This window comes from Ostrea edulis, chromosome 7, assembly GCF_947568905.1.
Source record: "Ostrea edulis chromosome 7, xbOstEdul1.1, whole genome shotgun sequence".
Lineage (NCBI taxonomy): Eukaryota > Metazoa > Mollusca > Bivalvia > Ostreida > Ostreidae > Ostrea > Ostrea edulis.
This window is the reverse complement of record NC_079170.1, coordinates 65,297,045-65,319,203: the sequence shown is the minus strand read 5'-3', so window position 1 is coordinate 65,319,203 and position 22,159 is coordinate 65,297,045. Positions and strand designations below refer to the sequence as shown.

The window sequence follows — 22,159 nt, the reverse complement described above, 5'->3', positions numbered from 1 at the left end:
TTTTTCCCAATATATGGTCAGGGGGTATTATAGCTCCTGTTTTTAAAAAAGGAGATGCCAACGATTGTAATAATTATCGTGGGATTACACTGGTTAGTTGCTTGTCAAAACTCTTTACAGCCATACTTAATGAATGATTAAATGTATGGTCTAGCAATGAAGATATTATTTCTGATGCTCAGTTTGAATTTAAATCTGGTTTTAGTACAACAGATGCAATGTTTGTTTTACATGCATTAATTGATAGAAACATTGCTAAGGGTAAGAAATTATATTGCTGCTTCGTAGATTATCAAAAAGCCTTTGATAAAATAGACAGAAAAATGTTATTTTTCAAATTAGCGAAACATGGTATTGACTGTCAAATGTTAAAAATTATCAAGTATATGTACTTTAACATTAAATCATGTGTAAGACACAAAAATCAGTTATCAGAACTCTTCAATTGTAATGAAGGCTTGATGCAAGGGGAATCACTCTCACCATTTCTTTTCTCTCTATATGTGAATGATTTCGAGATGGAATTTATTGAAAACATGTGTATCCCAGTTGAAATCAAAGATATTGTTTTGTTTTTAATTATGTATGCTGATGATACGGTACTTTTTTCAGAGACAGAACAAGGTTTACAAGATATGTTGAATTCTTTACAATATTATACCTCAAAGTGGAATATAAAGGTTAATGTGGACAAAACAAAAATAGTTGTTTTTAGAAAAGGTGGAAAATTAAAAAATAATTATTGTTGGAAGTATGATAACAAGTTAGTTAGTATTGTTGAAAATTTTAATTATTTGGGTATATTAAATTTTAATGGAAAATTTCACAAAACACAAAATGTTTTAGCAGTGCAATGTAGAAAAAGTTTAAGTAGCCTATTAACCAAAATGAAAAAGATGCATTTAAATGTAAGTACACAGTTGTCATTGTTTGATACGTATATAGGAAGTCTAGCAAATTATGGTTGTGAAGTTTGGGGCTCACATCCAGCAAATGATTTGGAAAATGTTCATTTGAATTTTTGTAAAAAAAAAAAAAAAAAAAAAAAAAAAAAAAAAAAGTTTTGTGTGTCAAGAAGTCTATGATGGTCTACAATGAATTAGGACGGACACCTCTACATGTGCTAAGAAAGTATAGAATATTGAAATATTGGTTAAAACTAAAGAAGACAAACAATTGTATACTTTTAAAGAGTATTTATCAGGAAATGTTAGATATTTGTGACTCAAATTCTTATACTTGTTGGCTGACATAATTATGTAAGAAATTTATTATATTCTTTAGGATTTGGATATGTATGGAATTGTACTTATGATATAAATGAAAACAAATTTTTATCTGAAGTAAAACAAAGACTACAAGATGTGTTTATACAAGAAATTTATAGTGTTTTAGAGACCTCACCAAAATGCTACTTATATAAACATGTCAATGAAGGTTTTAAATTACAATTGTATTTTACAAAATCTGTTCCAAGTATGTATGTTCAAAATATTAGTAAATACCGATTATCCTCACATAGATTAGAAATTGAACAAGGTAGATTTAGCAATATTCCAAGAAACGAAAGAAAATGTAAATTATGTTCAGATAGTATTGAAGATGAATATCATTTTATATTAGTATGTCATTTTATAATGATTGTAGAAAACAGTATTTAAAGATATATTATTATAAACACCCCTCCGCTTTCAAGCTTATCCAACTATTATCAACTGGAAATATTACCAAATTATGTAAACTTGGTAAATACCTATATAAATGTTCATCTATTAGATCTCAGTTATTATAAGACTATATTACATTGTATAAGTTGTTTTATTATATACTTTCAATTTCATCTCTTCTTTTTTCTTTAAAAGTTTGCGGGCATATATCACACGATATATGCCCGGAAACATTCCGGCCCGCAAACATTACGTCACAATCAATACACTACGCCGTTAATTTTCTGTTAATTGTGTAACGTCCCTCTCGAGAATATTTCACTCATTTGGAGACGTCACCACTGCCGGTGAAGGGCTGCAAAATTTAGGCCTATGCTCGGCGCTTATGGCCTTTGAGCAGGGAGGGATCTTTATCGTGCCACACCTGCTGTGACACGGGACCTCAGTTTTTGCGGTCTCATCCGAAGGACCGCCCCATTTAGTCGCCTTTTACGACAAGCAAGGGTTACTGAGGACCTATTCTAACCCGGATCCCCATGGGATGCATGTGAAGATGCGGAGACCTATCTAAATGAATGAAAAATTCTCAAATGGGACGTAACAACAAAAGAGACAAATAAAATACTAGTGATCCTAATTGTTCGCGAACAATTAGAGGGCTTTCCACCTACAATGATTTAAAGATAGATATTTAAGAATATTTAGGATGATGTACGAAACTCAAAACGACTTAGAAAATTTAATAATTTTCTCAATGATCTTGACCTTTGACCTTGACCTCATTTTGAAGGTCAAAGGTCATCGGTCTTAATCCAAGTGATTCCATGTCTCTATCTATATTAATGTAAAAGCTATAAGCTTAAAAAATGTTAATCAAGACATTCAGGGTCAATAATTTGTTTAGGGGTTTTCGGTTACTTTCGGTTAACTTCTCAATGCTAAAAATACTTTGAAAGACCTTGAAAATGGAAAAAAATTAATTTTGATGATGACCTTGACCTTTGACCTTGACCTCATTTTGAAGGTCAAAGGTCATCGGTCTTAATGCAAGTGGTCCCATGTCTCTATCTCTATTAATACAAAAGTTATAGGCTTAGATAATGATATTGGAGACTTTCAGGGGCAATAACTATGCTTAAGGGTTTTCGTATCCCTTTGATTATTTTTTCTTTGCAAGAGGGTTTTACTGTGAATTCATTAGCGAAGGTTTCGTGTCTCTATGACTTTCCGTAAAGTAGGAGTAGCGATAACAAGGTTTTCGACGCGAGTCTCCGAAATTCACAGAAGGGTCAAAGTTCAAAGTTGTAATGCATACTATCAAAACCAATCAAGAAGTCAATACTTACCCATATAATATTTCAATGCTATCTTAAGCAGGAAAGAGAGTATAAAAAGTGCTATTTTTTCCTCTTTTCTGATGACCTTGACCTTTGACCTTGACCTAATTTTCAAGGTCAAAGGTCACCGATCCTATTCCAGTTGGTCCCATGTCTCTACGACAAACCGTTCTCAAGCTCGACATATTTTACGAATAAATCGCAAAACATAAAGAGGCATTAACTCCCCTTAGGGGACACCGAACCCCTTCATTTGAAATTCTTCGCTTCTACTAATTACCCTCTGTGTTTTAGAAAAGGTTTCATCCTCCTATCATTTACGGTTACAAAGTAGAAGTGCTAACAATGATTTCTGCGAAAGGTCAAATAACTCCGTAAGGGGTCAAAGTTCAATTACGCAGGGTGAACTGTATTCGTTTCTCAAGAAGTACTATATGATGGACTATAAAGTTTTTCGATAAGTCTTAAGACGAAGATTTTTTTTGACGGCAGGAAAATAATAATAAACAGAACAATAACAATAGGACTTTCCACAGAAAGGTGGAAAGCCCTAATAAGAGGTGAGATCACAGTGGCGTAGCTTCCATTGAGGCAACCGAGGCAGCTGCCTCGGTAAAAAAAAAAAAAAAAACACCTTTTACGTTGTTAAAATGTCGATAGCTTCTGGGGGCCCCAGACCCCCTGCCTCGGTAATATTCGAACCCAAGCTACGCCTATGGATCAAAAGTTCAATGTCTGACAAAGAAACTGAATGCACATAGCTTTCACAAGGAGACCCCCCCCCCCCCTCTTGAAACTAGATATGATGAATGTTGAAAGCAATCGATTAAAAAGTAAAAACATACGATCATAAATACATATAATACTCTACGTCCCTTAGATATGCTAAATTGTGTGCCTAGACGATGGTATATCATAGATCTTATTCGTCTTTACCAAATGACATCGGTTCAAGTTTGTGCCTCAATGTCTCTCACATCAAAACTATTTTAAAGGGGGGATAGTGTTCTACCATTAATTTTGGTTTTCAGAATTTCACCCTCAAAATGCGTAATTTTTATTCTTTTTAAGCACAATTTTCTGACAACGGGGGTGAGGGGGGGGGGATTCCAACCTCAGGACCCCCTCTCTAGATCCGCCACTGCTCATGAACTTGTAATATTTCTCAAATAACACTGCTATCATTGGCGTATTTAGAGGGGGGGGGGTGCTTTTTTGCCACAAATTTAGAAATAATGAGTAAAACTCCGGATTTGGAACCCAAATGACCGTCAGGAGTCATTTTGGGTAGTAATTTACTTTCACATCCCCCCCCTTCCCTTCGGAAATCCTGGATCCGCCAATTATGTTACGACGGGGTTTAAAGAACAATCTGGGACCGTTTTACCCTTTTGGGCCACAACGCTCACCTGAGTCAGCCTGGTCCTGCTGTTTTTCATCACTGAGCAAAGTAATTATGTTACCCAAAGAAAGGTCTTGTCACAACGAAATATTGGAAGGGAAATATGAAAGCCCTAGCACTAAGTGTTCGACTCTGTCTTAAATAAATGACATTAATTCATTATGCTTTACACCTATCATTAGCTCCTAAAGAATCTTCACTAGAACGTTATTTCCCACAGAAACATTGTCTTCATGCTTCTAGAACCTGTGGTGTTTATTTTTCCCACAAACTTGCTTATTATCTAGTCACACGAAACTTAGCTTCTTCAGTAACAAAGTTGGGAACTGATTATTTTTTCATTAGTGACCATGATCATCATCAAATGACCTTATCTTGGAGTTTTCTAGTCATAGTTTAAAGCAACCATTGTATATCAAGTATGGCTTAACATGAAAATTACTATACACATATACCAGTATGTTCAGGAGTAAGGAAGATACAAGATAGTTCCCAACACGAGATCTTACAGCCCATACTGGAGCCTGAACACCAACAACTCACACAAGTTTGACTATTTTTGGTAGAAGCTTCTGTTTATCATTATAAACTTATTAACAGCTACACTTTCAGGAGTGAAGATTTGAAATAGTTTCCATGACATATTACGTCCAACACATGAATCCATGGATTTCACAATTTGGGTAGAACCCACTAAGCTTTTTACTCAGTTCTCTATGACCTATTTAGCCCCGACAATACAGAACTGTAGCTCTCTGAGCTAGTTCTGCTGCTGCTGCACAATTGTGCACTCAAGTTTCTCTATTTGTTCCAATTAGCCTACCCTGGTACCCAGACACTAAACCTCGAGGCCATGAATTTCTTAATTTTGTAACTGGTAACTGTACGCTTTGTTTGTCCATTGCCTGTTGACGAGTAAATACAATATCTAAAGGCATCTTTTTATAAGTTTTGGCCCCACCCTAACAGAGCAATGACCATGAAATTCACATTATTTGTTCGCCTACCCCTTACACCAAGTTTATTGATAAATGATCCAGAAAGTTCCGAGAAGTTGAAAATATTCAAATGTATATGGACGGGCATGGATAGCAATAAATCAACAGTGTAACTCAGGAAACTTTAAAAAGACTTGAAGGAAGACCCAATCAGTTTGCAGAGTTACAGTGTTCAGGTATGTAAATAAGAACCCTGGAGTGCCTACAAGTACAGAAATCAATAAAATCTGGGATAGAAACCCATGATGAAATACAACAAATACAAATATATATATATGCAATTGAGGTTTATTCAAAAAGAATGACATGCCCAGTGTGAAACCGATTTAAGCAATGAATTCAATATGCTAGTCATGTCACACCCAATTATAACATAAAAATTTTACTTTCATATCAGCATAAAGAAAATATGGGAAAACCTGTGACAAAATATAAGAGATGACAGAAAAACACTACTTTCATACTTTAGGAAAGTATTTTCATAATTTAATTACCATCTGGTATCAAGTGTGCTTAACAAATTGAATTTGAACATACACCTTAAAAAAAAAAAATTATGCAATTTTCTTCAATCCATCACATCAATCCTTCAATCCTCATTCAAAACTCAATGAATTGCAATAGGAAAACTTAATGTCAAGTGAATATCTGCAAATCGATACATTCAATTTTAGAACTGTAGCATATCTACATTTGTAATTCTTACATAAAATCACTACTCCAAACCAATAATTAATTCTGTATGGAATGGCAATGAAAGACAAAGTTCTATACTGAATACTCTAACATGACTAAATTCTACAGGGATAACTGAAACATTTGGGGGAGAGCGACGTTGAAGATTTCGCTTAACATGCACTGACACTCTACATGTACACGATCATTTGGCTATTAAATGAAATCTGATACAATGAAATCCAAACATCACATTCCAACAGAGAATTGTCTTAATGATTTTTTCCCAACCAAAGCATTTGCATTACCTTGTTCATGACGTGGGCAAAGTCAAATCTAAGTTTCTGAATGGTAATGATTATGAAAATACAGTGATCTTTTGGTAAATTGCTCTCAATTTTTTACAACATTCATTACAAAATTAGCATTTCAAAATAAATTAAAATCACACATATGCAATTAAAATGGCTTCATTGTTGGAAATATGGTGTACGTAAAAACAAGAAAATTATTTCACCTATGTGTGATTCAACAAACGAAAACAAAAAGGGAAGAAGGCAAATGTACCTGGGACAACTTGTATGATAATGAACATGGGTGTATTACGCTGCATACAAAATGAGAAACTGAGGTCAATAAATACTGGGTTTTACTGCACATAAAATATAGCATGGTTTGATGAGGATCTCAAATTTTCAACACAGCAAACATTGTTGATGAATGTCTTTTACCAAGATCATTTTACATCAGAGTTTGATGGAGTGACATCATCAATGACATCACAGGATGATGAAATCACAGATAAATAGAAGTCCAGCTGGAGAGGATCAGCTGAAGTGGACAGAGCATGGTTCGACGAATTCACAGCCGGTTAATCCCCGTTTACGATGACCGAACGCTTGTCTCTGTGCTTGGAGCGGACTTTGGTGAGAGCTTTAAATGCAGCAGCGTTGTAGTGGGTCTGAAAAAAAGAATATCTTTTAATTCCATGTTAACAGAATGCATATCTATTCAGTGCCACATACATTCCAAGTCTTGTACACAGGGACTTTCAGAAATTCCTCTTGAAGGACAATATATTATAAAAACTAATATGAAAGACTTTTCTGTCAGTGACTTTTGACTCAATATTAAATCCTGAAAACTAATAGGAAACCAGATCTTCAGGTAGAGTTTCACTCCTGAAAATTTTACAGTACAAAAATTTACAGGTAAACTACGCTACTCCAATTGTTATCAAATTAGAATGAATTTCGTACCTCATTGATTTTCAACATTAACATGTGTCTCATGAGTGGGAAATTCCAAAATTCTTCATATACAGGTACACATAATCCTAATTTTTAATGAAATTTTCTGGAGTGAATTCTAACACACAGATACATGTATTTGGTTTCCTGTTATTTTTCCAAAATTAATATTAAAACAAACAACTAAATAAATGCTTAAGTTTGTATATACTGTATACAGAAATAAACAAATTTGGACACACAGCTAAACTAACATATGAGTAAACATACAAAAAACAAATCCCTCAAAACTCTGACGTAACTTTGTTGCAGTAGGATACAATCAAAATTCAGTACCTCTTAATAAGGTCAGTCTATGAAAATTAGGGCTGTTCCAGAAATGATCAAATGGGGGGGTCAGGCGGCAAACGATATTTTTGTATGTGGGTGGTCGTACTTTTTCATATTTTAATTGGTCCGTGGTTGGACTGTTAAAAAAATATTATGGGTAGTGGGTAGTTCCTATTGTTTTATTTTGTGCCACTTGGGTGTTGAGTTTTCAGAATATTTTATTGTCGCTCTTGTCGTGTTGGTTACAAAACGTCAGAGGGAAAATTGAAAACGTGCTTTCGAAATGCTGCTTTCGAAATCGGAAATCGGAAGTAACATAGAACTATTCGAGTTGTCGCTCTTTGCAGCGCATAACTTTCCATTACGTCACTCTTCAAATTAGAGGCGCGTTTAGTAGGGTCCCTTTGGACGTGATGGCGGCGAACTCTGTTCTGTAGATTATTACAGTTTACAGTGCATCGATTTTGGGAATATTTTGAAACCAATAGGTATTCCGTTTTCTAATAAAAATAAGCAAACCTTAGTTGATTTATACGAGGGTACTGATGCGTTATATTTATCAGTCGGTGTGATGGTGATTTAGAGGCCTCCGGGCGCGGGCTCCATTAGAAGACGAACGATTCGTGGAAAAACATATCCATACCCATTTCATGATAATAGCATCGTTTGGACTCCCAATCTTTCCAACATTTCCGCCATAGATGCCTTTGATTGTTGATGTGACATCGTTTCTTCAGAACTACTGTGATACAATGTCGCACAGGCATTACCGTGTCATTGACTAGAATGTTTGTCCCGAAAACCTCGCGAGATTTGTACCGTTTTCATTTTTAAAAATATTTTTGTGGTGGGTCTGGTTAGTTTTTTTTTTTTTATTAGATGGGTCATTGTAAAATGAGTTTATTAATTTGATGGGTCATGGGGTAATTTTTTATTTTTTTTTATGGGTGCTTGGTATATACAAAAGGTGCCTCCCGACCCCCCCATGTATTTATTTCTGGAATAGCCCTTAGTATAATCACCTGGAATACTGAGCTAAACGTAAATTGTAGATGCTGAAAAGATTTACAGAGACATCATTATTTTGTACACTGGTATCCAAAGTTCTGAATAATTCTTACCCTTTCCCATTTAGTAACTTTCTGAACTGGTTTTGCTCCGACAGGAATAGGAACCCCGAGTCCAAAGACTTCCCTAACAACCATATTATCCTGCAAGAAAAAGAAGACATCAAATACATGTATATACAATGTAGCATCTTGTGTTCATTCAATAACAGTGAGGGACCATTCACTCGAAGTTCAAGGGACCTTGATAAAACTAGAGTGAGTTAAGTCAAATCCATAAATTAAAGGTCCGACCATCATGGTTCAGATTTTAAAGTAACTGGATTGCATATTTACAACATCCTGGCATTGTTTTGACTCATTGTCCTTCACATATTTAATGCTGTCTCAGCTGTTTTAATTACATGCAAGTGTTTATACAAGTGACACTTAGCCCATATTTCCTAGTTGGGTGGGTAGTTAATTGTTTAATTTAATTATCACATGTTCATACCCTGGTCCCTGATGGAAGTACACTGGTCAGTGATGGGAGGACATGTACACTGGTCAGTGATGGGAGGACATGTATACTGGTCAGTGATGGGAGGACATGTATACTGGTCAGTGATGGGAGGACATGTATACTGGTCAGTGATGGGAGGACATGTATACTGGTCAGTGATGGGGGTACATGCACACTGGTCAGTGATGGGAGGACATGTACACTGGTCAGTGATGGGAGGACATGTACAGTGGTCAGTGATGGGAGGACATGTATACTGGTCAGTGATGGGAGGACATGTACACTGGTCAGTGATGGGAGGACATGTACACTGGACAGTGATGGGAGGACATGTACAGTGGTCAGTGATGGGAGGACATGTATACTGGTCAGTGATGGGAGGACATGTACACTGGTCAGTGATGGGAGGACATGTACACTGGACAGTGATGGGAGGACATGTACACTGGTCAGTGATGGGAGGACATGTACACTGGTCAGTGATGGGAGGACATGTACACTGGTCAGTGATGGGAGGACATGTATACTGGTCAGTGATGGGGGTACATGTACATGGTGATACTTTGTTCAGCTCACCTTATGAAGGTAAATTTACCTGTAAATGCTGGTAGACTCCTGACCCCAATGCCAAACAGAAGGCGTCATACTGTTTTTTCTTTGTCCAGGAATCAATTGGCATCGATTCAGTTTTAAACTTAATTGTAAAGTCTGGTAGATCACCTTCCTGTATTCCATAAAAAGTGAAAAAAAATATTTGTTATCCAAGGGTTTAAAATACTACGACTATTCTAGCTATGTTCAGAAATCATACAAATCACAAAAGGTATAAAATTCCTTTAAATCAAATACACATGCTTGCTCTTGTAATTATGAGACCGTTTCTTATCCAACTCTTGAACTCGGCAGGGTGGTATCTTGTCATGAAGTAATAATAATACCAACACTCCAGCCACATTTTGCTTTGAAATACTGATGTGTAACCAAATAGTATTGACATCTTAATGCCACACAAAACAATAAAATGCAGACATCACAATGCCAGTATGACAAATTACAGTCTACTCCACTTCTACTGAAATCATTTATATTATACTATCTGTTACATTGAAGTTAAAATAAATCCCCAGCAATATTATATATGTGGTTGAACATCGTTTACATTGAACTTTGGATATAATGAACAATTCAGGTCTGACCCGGAATTTCAATACATCCGGAGTACACTGTACAGAGCAATTGCATTTACAACGTGCTGACTTTTTTTGCATGTACTATGTATGTACTTGATTGACTGGTACATGCAAGTATAACACATTTCTCAACAAGTTAAAGCCTAACAAAGTCCAAGATGAATCTGAAATGGTCTGATTTCCTGCCGCAAGTCAATGAACTGAGAATACTGACCTCCACTGCCCTCAGGACATCTCTGAAGCTTGACCTCTGTTGTCGTCGGTCTTTCTTGGCACGATATTTGTTTGAGTCTGTAGCCAGCTTCTTCAAGGTCTCACACAAACCATCAATGTCCTTCCCTTCAAAGTCCTGTAGATACAGAACAAAAACTAAACATTTACACTGTATACAAACAGTCAATGTCCTTCCCTTCAAAGTCCTGTACACACGGTACACAAAGTGAACATTTACAATGTACATGTGTAGTGTAGTTGGGTACATGTGTATAGAAAAAGGAACATTTGTAATTAGATTTTGCTTGGAATCATTGTATCAACTTTTCACAAACATTTGTATCAGATTATCTATGTAAATTATTGTACAACATACAGTAGGTAGTTTTGGAGGAGGGAGGGATGGTGCCTTAAACTAAATAAAATATATTGTCACTTCAAAGAGAAGGTGGAATAAACAGATTGATCACAGAATACAGTTTTGCACTGTAAAATGAAGTTTCCCTTAATGACAGGAAAAACAGCATGCAAGCAGTCTCAGCATTACATTTTCTTCATCTGAAGTTAATGATAAATCGGACATGCTGACAACTATCACACAAAACTCCACTGTGTTTACCTCATCTTTTTCTCTGGCAAGTTCGTACAGAAGTGCGAGAGTTTCCCCTGCTTCAATCCTCAGTTCCACGTCGGAGCTGTGCAAGAGGTCAGGAAGGTGTTCTATGTGTCTGAAATCAATACGAGTATACATTTTATAAACCAAGCAAATATCAAACTAATGATGAATTCAATGTTTGAGGACTCAGACTTGTACCTGCAAATAAAATTTTGACTTCAATGATTCAGTTTGCTATTTGTACAACTTTAACTAATGTCACCACACATTAATCTGACAGCACAATGTTTATTAGTTCCAAACTATTCATTACATGAATATTTCAGTCTTTCATTGCCTTATTAACACAACCTTATGCTGAAAATGATTTAAGTAAAGACCATTCATTGCAAATTTACTGTAAATTATTTTGATTTGCACATATTTTTGTTCCTAAATATGAAACAGCGTGCATTAACCTGTATGTTGTGAAGTTTTGTACATTTCAGCACCAAACTGTATGTACTATGAAATACATCTTGTTTTAAATACTACAAACATGTTACATTTGAGCGAGTATTCTGTCTAATTCTGATAAATTCAATATATTACTAATTGTTTACAAAAATTATAGTTTAGGACTTGGAGTGCTCTATTTAATACTGACCAAATCACTGAAAATCATTTTCCCCAAAATATCTTACACTCTAAAACATAACACATTTTTAGTTTTTCAAATGAGGATACTTGGTACTATAAAGCGTTTCTTAGTTGAAGTTTCCTGATATATACAACCTGGTGTCACTTACTTCTCCACGAGCTTCATGACTAAATATGTCGGAGCTATCGACAGAAGAAGGCTCCATCCTGACAAGGCACTGGCATGGAGGTGCGAGATCTCAGGTGGGTGAGAGGGAATGGATTTGTCTCCTTTTCTGTAGGAGGCCCTGAATATACCCTCCAATGCATCCAACACCTTCATTACAATCTGTAAGGCAAACAAAGTGACAATATACAAGTATGAAGTTCGATTTACTCAGTGTTAAATCTAAAGCAAATTAACATGGCGCCTCGCCATGCCCTTTTTAATTGCACCATGCCCTTTCATTTCTATACTTATTAAAATATTTGTGAATATAAATAATTGTTCTTTATTTCGCAAGGTTGATTGAAAAGTATAAAATCAAGGCAGCAGGTATTATTACTTTAATAGAGGCTAAATGATTATTCTATTTTAGTCATAGTAAGATATAATGAAAGTGCCCCGAAATTGTCTTGCCACAACGAAAAGTGACTTTTGAACATATGATATGTGTGCCCTAACCCTAACCCAGGGCTGGTAGTGCTTATCAGCTGGATCATCAGCAGTACTAGGGTTAAATTCACTCGTGACTTTTTAAGTACCACATTCATGGACTATTCTTAATCATTATAGACTGGGACGATGTCATTTTCATTCATGACAACAACTCACTGAAGTAAAATACTGATACAAATATTACAGATACTGTTATGTTTTTATAAATATATCAATGACATCCCAGCCATAGTAACAATCCACATGACTTCTCAGACATTGGAAAAATTATGTTAGGAGATTGATTACTGTTCGTTATTTTTGGAAACAATATAAAGGTAAACTAATTTACAGCGTCTACTGAATTATGGAGTACTTACATCAATATCAGTACAGGACACAAAGTTACAGACAGCTAAACCAATTGCACACTGTAAAAAAAAATCAGTAATTATTAATCATAATGGTCTCAATGTCCACTTCCACTTGACCTGTTCTGTTTTTAAGTGAATCTGAAGCAATTATTAATCTCTCTCTCTTTCTTTCTTTCCACTTTCACTTGACCTATTCTGTTTGTTAAGTGATTGAGAAATCTGGAGCAATTATGACATTAATGCAGCTCTCTCTCTCTTACAGACCTGAGACCTGGCCTTGGAGGCTACAGATTTATCCATCATGGCTGACAGTAGGTGGGGCTGTATATCGTTGAACACATCCTCCGCCTCCAGTCCCATCTGAATACACAGCAGACTCAGACAGTGGGCCGCAAGCACCTGCTCCTCCCCCTTTCCTTTCTTAAGACATCTCAGTAGGTTGTCTGACAAGGTCATTTTTCTGTAATCAGAGTGTATATACAGTCAAACTTGCCACAGTGATCACCTATATCTAGTAGTCACTTGTCTTATGCAGTTATTTTATTCCCTCCAAATTAAAATTCCTATATCATATGCTTTATTAAGCAGCCACCTGTGTAATGATTCATTGGTCATCAATTTTGATAACAAACCACCATTTTCCCTGTGTATAGTCTCTATAGTGGTTATTTTAAATTGTTACATGATTTACATCCTGTGTTTAGTTTCCAAATGGGGTAAAATGTGTCATCTATAAAAAGTTAAAATCTGTGACTAGACAAATTTCAGTTGATAATGTGGACCTCTATTAAGAGGCCACCTCTCTATAAAGGTAATTTTTACTGAATCCCACGAGTGACCGTGTAATACAGGTTTGACTATACTCTCCACTCGAGTTTCCTTGAAAACATGGATTTACTGTGTATCAGACATTCTGTAAATTATCCCGGTCATTTGCAGTTACTTTTATTGACAAACCACAGATAGGAGAGGATTTTGTAACAAGTTACCTATCTGCGAGTCAGCTCATACATGCATACTATGAATGGTTTACGATATAGAATGCTTGCAAATTTTCTCGCAAGTGAATTAAAGTTGCCTCAGTACTGACCTAATATACACGTAAATTCAAGCATAGAACAGAAACTGTTTGTACAGTGTACTTCCATGAATATCAATGTCTAAATCTAGAATCATATAATTTAGTTCTATATTACTACATACAAGTAAACATGGGTATTCCGTTTTCATACCTGTCCATGAGGAAATCAAACAGGTACTTCTTGGACAACGCCTTCAGTACTCCGTCTAGAGCAGTTTTCCTGCTCTGGGCACTGTAAATCAAAAATTTTAAATATTAAAAAAATTTCTTTGTTTTTTGATCATACATTAAACTGATGCTATAATGTTACATCATCTTAGAGTGCGAAATTCTTTTATTAAAGCTTTAAAAACATTTTCATTTGCTTTGTCTTCTTGATCACCTACGATAAACACTACAACTTAAAATTCTTTATTGCTATTTAGTACCAGACTTTGAAATATTCTTCTTCAGTTACTTGAGCAGAATTTTAGTCATACACGTTAGTGCAATATGTATCTAAATCCTTGGTAAATGTGATTTACTCGCTGCATTTCATAATCTAAGATGTTTGCACAAAAAATAAAACATATTTCCGACCTACATTGCACTACTTTAACACTACTCAATCTATAGGCCAAACAAGTCATCAAGAAGATATGAATAAGATTTTTAATTAAGACCATGTTGATACATGTAGCTATCATGACAAACGCTACCTCTTTTCAGTCAGTGCATCTATACAGTCCTTGAGTTTGTCCTCAAAATTCTCTTGAGCTGTTGACTCATCTGGTCCTGCACCTGCAAACAAAGAACAAACTAGATGAGAAAATATCCATAGCTATGCAGTACTGAGCCCAACTCCTACAAATATTCTAACGGAACTTTTCATTCAGTTTTATTAGCCATACTGCTTGTTCAGAGATTTACCTCAAACCAATAATAAATACTCAAAACATACAAATTACATGAAAACCTTTAGAGGACCTTTTTGGGGTATTTTATTTATCATATTTTTTTCATGTGTCGAAGACCTAACTGTATATGTGGTGATCATACACCTTAGTCTGCCCAAATCGCTTCGCCATTTAGTCACGGCTGCAAGTCGAACCCGATAATAAACTTGCTCAATACAGATTTTTCTCACATGTTACGTTTTTGCATCATGAGACCAAGAACTTACCAATCAGATTTCAACAATTTTGTCCGAGAAATGATAAGAAAACAAATTAAGGAGGGAGGAATGTAGTAGTAAGGGCTATACAGACCGTAGATATCGGTCCTGGATAGCTCAGCGGTTAGAGCACCTGACTAGCTAGTAGCAATGCAGGGTTCCCAGGTTCACAATTTTCTCCTCTCTACATAACAACACATACCAATATTTCTCATTAAGATAAGCTTCATGATCATGTTTACCTTCCTCTGATATGCTGCTGCAACCCCCATCGGACAATACGCTGGCTGTACTCCAATTATCAGCAGTCTCTCTGTCATCATCACTATTGACTGGCAAGGATTCTAACCCTGCTTTAGGTTTTACCCCCTTCCCTAAAAAAAAAAAAAGAAGAAAACAATCAGTTTGCATGTCAAGAATTATGAAAATAGAGATTCTTAAAAGGAAAAAAAATCGTCATAATGATATGAACACACAATAACCACTTCTATTCATCCAAGATTTGTCTTAATAAAGAACTTTTTTGAGCACTGGTCATTTGGGCCTCTGTATCTGTTCTGCTTACTAGACAAAAGAAAAGTTCACTGTCCCAAATCAGACACAAGGATTCATATTTCTCAATTTTGAGAGGTAAAGAGTACATTCAATCACTTCTAAGGTCAAAATTACTTCAATATATAGAGTAAACATAAATATTTAAACACATGTAGTGTGATAATACAAGTTGTGTGAAAGAATCAACATCTTACTATCGATTCTGAATCGTCACACTTTTGAATACACTATATATAGTAAAATGATTTCATTAGAAAGTCATTGACATTGATGAAAAGCACAGGCCTGATGGTCTTGTATATATACGTAATTTATCGAGCCAAACTCCAATATTACTGACCAGTGGCTAATTTTAAAGACAGAGAGATACAGCTGCCCTTATAATTACTGCACTTTTAGTGAAACTGATATTTTTCATACCTAATAAAGGGCTAAGCTAACGAATATACTAAACATAGTTCCATATGGTGAGATCAAAATCTCGATTTGGGAAAAAAATTACTACGCCCAACAATTCGCCACTGAGTACTAGTGCATGGAATGTTATCAGTAAACTAGGAATGCCAATACTGTAAAACAAATCACTTAAAAAATGTAAATTCTGAGGACGAGAACTACGATTTTGTGCGTGTATCAATCTATACGTGTCAAGGTTACTAAACCAATATTATACCGCATACGGTGTTGCCTTTAGATCCATTTTATTTTTTAAGGATAAATTGTAAGCCTCTTAAACAAATCTGATCATTTTCCACTGTGTTTACAATTTACAACTACAAAATATACGACACTTTAAATGGAATTTTCGCTCACTGCGTCTTTCACGTGTGATCTCGGCATGTCATGGCGCGAGTGCAACTTACCCCTCTTGTTGTTTTTCTTCGGCATTATTATTTCAATTGACCTATACTTTTATATCTTTTAAATTTTTTTAAACACGAACGCCTTCGTATATGAAAATCTAAATGATAAAATTTTCGTAAGTTATTATTATCACTCAAAAACTCCATCCGCATGGTCAATCAAAACAGTCGTGGTTCTTGTGTTGCACAAGGCAATCACTAAGAGCTATTTTTAGAAAAACCGGAAGTAGACACCTTTCCTTAGAATTTTCAATATACGTTCACAAAAATATTTTATTATCGATAGTTTTTCATATTTCATTATTTTACAAAAATATAATTGGGTTTATATATATACATAAATAGATAATTTTCCACAATTCCTGATCGGAAAATTCCTCGGCCTTTTCCGTCAAGGCGTTTTTTCAATATCTACCCAGAGTTATCGTTCCTTACACTCACATTTTATAAAGTATTAGTTTTAATAGCCGTGAAAAAGTTAATAATATTCCTTATTTTGAGACGTTGACAGAGGGATATGTGAGTGTATGGAACGATAACTTTGGGTAGAGATTGTGACTAATAGTAATTTGAATTCATAAAGTGAATTTAGTAAAATGACGCATATTTTAAGGGGTTTTGGAAAAAATTAAGGTAACTCCATACTCGCAGTTTTATCTGATACAAGTTTAAAATGTGTATTTATATCCATTCATTAAAGTTAAAACTAACAAATTATCAAATAAAATACATAGGTCATCACACTTTTTAAGATGTGAGACGTACATGAACAGAATCATATATCACGGTCAGAAAATTGCAATTTTCCTTAAACAGCGTTATTAAAATTCCATACAAACTGGTTATGACGATATAGTAGCATTCATAACAATTTCATGAAACTGTTTCATGAAAAGATTTTGTCATTTATTTCTCCGGGAGTGGAAGAGGTTATTTCTTCTTTTATCGTTTAGTACATTTTTCTAAACAAGACACCAAGATTTACCTAAATTTGAAAATTTTAGGGGGGGGGGGGGCGGTTGCGCCCCTCTAAATCCGCCAATGCTGACGATCTAGTTAATTATCCACTTGTGCCAGAAATATTCTCGGTGAAATCATCTTAATTTAAATTGAAAATTAATTACAAAATACGTTATTGGCATTTCTCTTACCTCTATAGCTAAAAACTCTTATTATGCCCCGCATTGCTGATGATATCCGGCGATAGTATATGGTGCAACAAACAATATGGCGATTGATATTGTGTTCAATATCTGTTACATTTTATACCTAATTTGGAAGGGTCACTTGGACGTACCAGGTGTCACTAACACCTTTGACATCACAGGCAGCCTATAGAAATTTCAGAAGCCGCTCGTATTTTTCACACCTTATACGTACCGAGTCAGAAACAAGGTATTTTAAGGAGATTGAGTACTTTTATGCCAAAGGAAGCACTACTCAAAATTTACAATACTATACTTTTTACTCATGTCCTTGGCATGATGCCAAGAACAACACAACTAATGGCTTTTCAGATTAAAAAAGAGAGCAGCAAGGATCATTTTACACATCAAAGTACCTCATTCTGTGCCAACTTCTTGTATGCTGTCAACTTTGAGGTGGATCCCTTTGTCTGACTATTTTATTTATCAAAATATTATTCTTGTGTTCAAAGTTTTACATCGTACAACTCCAGAGTATTTGAATGTTTTTAGATTTGTGAATGAGGTAAATTCCAGAAACTGAATATTGGGATGGGAACATTTAGAAATCAGAAGAAGAAATCATAGGCTTAACTCTTCTTATCAAATTATAAATGGATATACTCTAAACTATTTTGTAGAGATGTTAGAATAATGTGAATCATAACATCATAATCACAACCTGAGGGCCACTAGGACTCATATTGTCAGGTTAGAACATCACCATATATGAATAGTACAATAAAACTCTGGAATAACCTTCCTGAAGACGTAATAAAATCACCTTCCATTACATCTTTCAAAACCAAACTTTAAAAACCCGCAATAAATACATATATTAAATTATATAATTATGGGAAATGTAAAATAAATATCAGGCTAGCAATCTTATAATGCACATCTCTTTAATAACTGACTTATTTGTAATCCATCTTGTAATCGTTGTACATGGTAATCCATGTAAAGATTGTTACCATTTAAAGTTTTTCGAAAAAATTAAGTTTTCCCAATAAAGTAAATCAAAAAATCAAAAGATTTTGTAATTCATATCTCTGGGAGTGGAAGAAATTATTGCTTCTTTTATCGTTTAGTACATTTTTCTAAACAAGATACCACGATTTACCTTAAATTTGAAAATTTTAGGGGGGTCCCCCCCCCCGGAAATCCGCAATTGACAATGTACAAAGAGAAGCGGAAGTTCACTTAATTAATGTCCCTGTTCCAGGAGAAAAATTGTTAAATGGTGTCAATGGTGAATCTTTTAGTACTAATTCAAAAATATTTGATACAGTTCATTCCTTCATTGAAAAGGTAAAAGATTCGGTATTTGGTACTGTTATTCAAAATGTATGCACATATGTACTCACTCAATACTTCACGGTATATAGTTAAACACATTTCTGAATCCAAAATAGTCCTACCATAACCGGCACAAAGTTATACCCCCCCCCCCCCTTTTAAAATAATTGTTTCATTTTTTTCTCTTTCTCTCTCTTATCTGTAAACCTTTCCTCTTCAGTCATTTTGTTATATTTTATTGTACTACATTAATTTCATTCTGTCATAGTTGCCTGCTGCCTAATCTTATTGATGTATGTATTTTCTATATGTACATGGATAAAATACTGTTCAAATCAAATCAGAGCTCTTCTTTATGTTACAAGAACCAAAACAGAATATCTTAGAAGATCTTTTATCGTTTCAGCAGGAACTCATTACCAGATTTCATTAGCAAACGCACTTGTAAATACAACATATTTTAAATCCGCCTATATATTCTCAAATATAATTTCGATTCTCAGTAATACTCATATGTGTTTATTGTCTCTTTTTAGGTAGTTCTTATCTGCATAATATGTGGACTAATTGATAGGTACATGTACTGTACATGTATATATGTTCTGTTAAAGACAGGACCACAATGTAAACTAATTTGTAAAACTAATTGTGCAATCCATAAATAAAGTATATCATTACACCTATGGTATATAATTTCCCACTTGGCCGTTCGGTCATTTTGCACACCTAGCAGATCTTGATCATTTATCACACTTGGCCGATCTAATTGATCACCAAAATTTTCTGGTCTAAAAAGTGGCCGGTATTATGACGGAAAATTAATTACACATGTTACAAATGTTCTCTAAATAGTGGCCGATGTTCGGTTTTCATGAGTGGCCGCTTTAGTGAGAATTTCTTTGTAAGAAAATTTTAAGATTTCTGCTGTGTAAAAATCGGCCGATATTCTGGGAGGACCGTGGTTTTCTGGGGGAGGGGGGGGGGAGTGAAAAAGTTTCACTGTACTAGATGTGCAAAGTTCTATACATAATTATATTTCAATAGATACGTCTAAAATTTTCGGGTATGCACTATTTGATTTGCCCACATTTTTCAAATACATGTTTTAGAATAAGAGCTTATGTCAGCAAAAATCACAGTAAATTTTTTTCTCCTTGGATAAGGTGTCAACATGTCACGCATTCGGTGTATCGGATCACATGCCTGTGTAACGGACATGTTTGACACGATTAATCGCAGTGTCAATTGCATGTTTATACATCTTGTGTTCAATTGTGATTTGATTACATACCCACATGCACGAATTTGAATTAACCCATCAACCAAGATGAACTTTATCCAGATATAATTTCTATAGTTGTAATGAGGCTTTGATGAAAAATTGTGATGGGATTATAAAGGATAAATAAAATAAAATCACACTCGTTTCAGAAACATCTGGGAACAAGGACTGTGACAGGTGATTTGTATTGTTGTTTGTGCAGGGGTATAGGTGATGTATCAAATCAAACTCAACCCATATCAGTTCTGAAAATGATAAATTCAATGTTCAAGATCTAGATCGAGACCAAGGGCTTCTTTTAATTATTTAAAGCACAACGCATAGGTGTATCTGCTGCCCAGTGGTGGATTTTGGGAGAGGATACAGTGGGTTATCTCACCAAATGTTGAATATCCTTTTTAAAGATCACTTTCTGCTTTCCCGGGGTTATCACACACGCACCCTTCCTGTGTGGAAAAGGTACAAACTTGAGACGCAAATCTCGCCCCCTCACAAATTTTCTGGATCCGCAATTGCTATTGTAGCATATTCAGAAATTTAAAGTGGGAATGCACCTCCGACGTGGCGAATTTTTTCAAATTCAAGGCAAATTATGGCCTCTTGTTTAAAAAGTCGCATAAAAAAATCGACAAAAGAAACAAGAATTCTTTCCACTCTCAGGGAATTAAATGACAAAATCTTTTGATTTATTGGGAGAACTTATATATCTTATTCCAAACCCCCCCCCCCCCAAACCTTAGAATTTGTGTCATTTTATTAATTCCGCATTAAAATAAAATGACTACATAGGAGGCATATTCCCTATAAAATCTATAAAATTTAAAAGCTTCCGGAGGCTTTACGCTATGGATCCCTATCAGGGATTCACCCTCGACTCTTTGCCTCATGAAGTTGCTCCCCGCCCCCTAAATCCAATTCCTTGATCCGCCCTAATACCTGAACTTATTCCACAGAAATCATTAACATATATTTACATTTTCAGTGCATATTCTTTACCAAATGTAATGATAGCAATTTCCTCACGGATGATTGAATGACACGCAGTTGTGAACAATGCGTGTATATGAAATTTCATAAAATAGTATTCTATTCTAAAGACTGGGACTTCCGACAGATAGTTTAACATCCAAAGTAGAATGTATAGTAAATTTCATTTTTGAAAATGCATGAGGGTATGAACTGTGACACTTCACTATGTTTACGCCGGTACACTTCACCATGTTCACGCCGGTACACTTCACCATGTTCACGCCGGTACACTTCACCATGTTCACGCCGGTACACTTCACCATGTTCACGCCGGTACATTTCACCATGTTCACGCCGGTACATTTCACCATGTTCACGCCGGTACAGTTCACCGTGTTCACGCCGGTACAGTTCACCATGTTCACGGCGGTACACTTTTCCATGTTCACGCCGGTCAGTTCACCGTGTTCACGCCGGTACAGTTCACCATGTTCACGCCGGAACACTTTTCCATGTTCACGCCGGTACAGTTTTCATATGATGCGCTAACGCGCTTCATGAAGTAACCTGACATGAATTAAGCGTCGCAGTGCATCATGCATGTAACCATGCCCCTCAACTATTTTCAAAAATGAAATCATATTTCTTAATTATCTGCCGCTTGTATCCCGTCATCTTCGGATACCCACGCCCGGTTAATGAATACGCTACGTTTAACCCTCCATGCTGTCGCATGCACTGTTGGTCTGCATATATACAGACATAGTTATATATGCACAATATATCAATGATTTGAATGCAGACATAGTTATACATGCACAATATCTCAATGATTTGAATGGGTTTTGCTATATGTACGATATGTGTTTAACGGAG

At 35.4% G+C, this 22,159-nt stretch overlaps 1 protein-coding gene across 1 annotated transcript; it reads right to left on the bottom strand.

Annotated features, from left to right (window-relative positions):
* Window positions 1–5,670: 5,670 nt before the first annotated feature.
* Window positions 5,671–16,757, bottom strand: LOC125655210 (interferon-related developmental regulator 1-like). Its single transcript, XM_048885408.2, has 12 exons — window positions 16,550–16,757; window positions 15,374–15,505; window positions 14,677–14,758; window positions 14,130–14,210; window positions 13,162–13,357; window positions 12,904–12,954; window positions 12,036–12,214; window positions 11,251–11,359; window positions 10,633–10,767; window positions 9,824–9,952; window positions 8,781–8,870; window positions 5,671–7,040 (listed from the first exon to the last, which is right to left on the bottom strand). Exons 1-12 carry the CDS (start codon window positions 16,572–16,574, stop codon window positions 6,951–6,953), a joined length of 1,299 nt encoding a protein of 432 aa, XP_048741365.2. The 5' UTR covers window positions 16,575–16,757; the 3' UTR covers window positions 5,671–6,950.
* Between the last annotated feature and the right edge of the window lie 5,402 nt (window positions 16,758–22,159).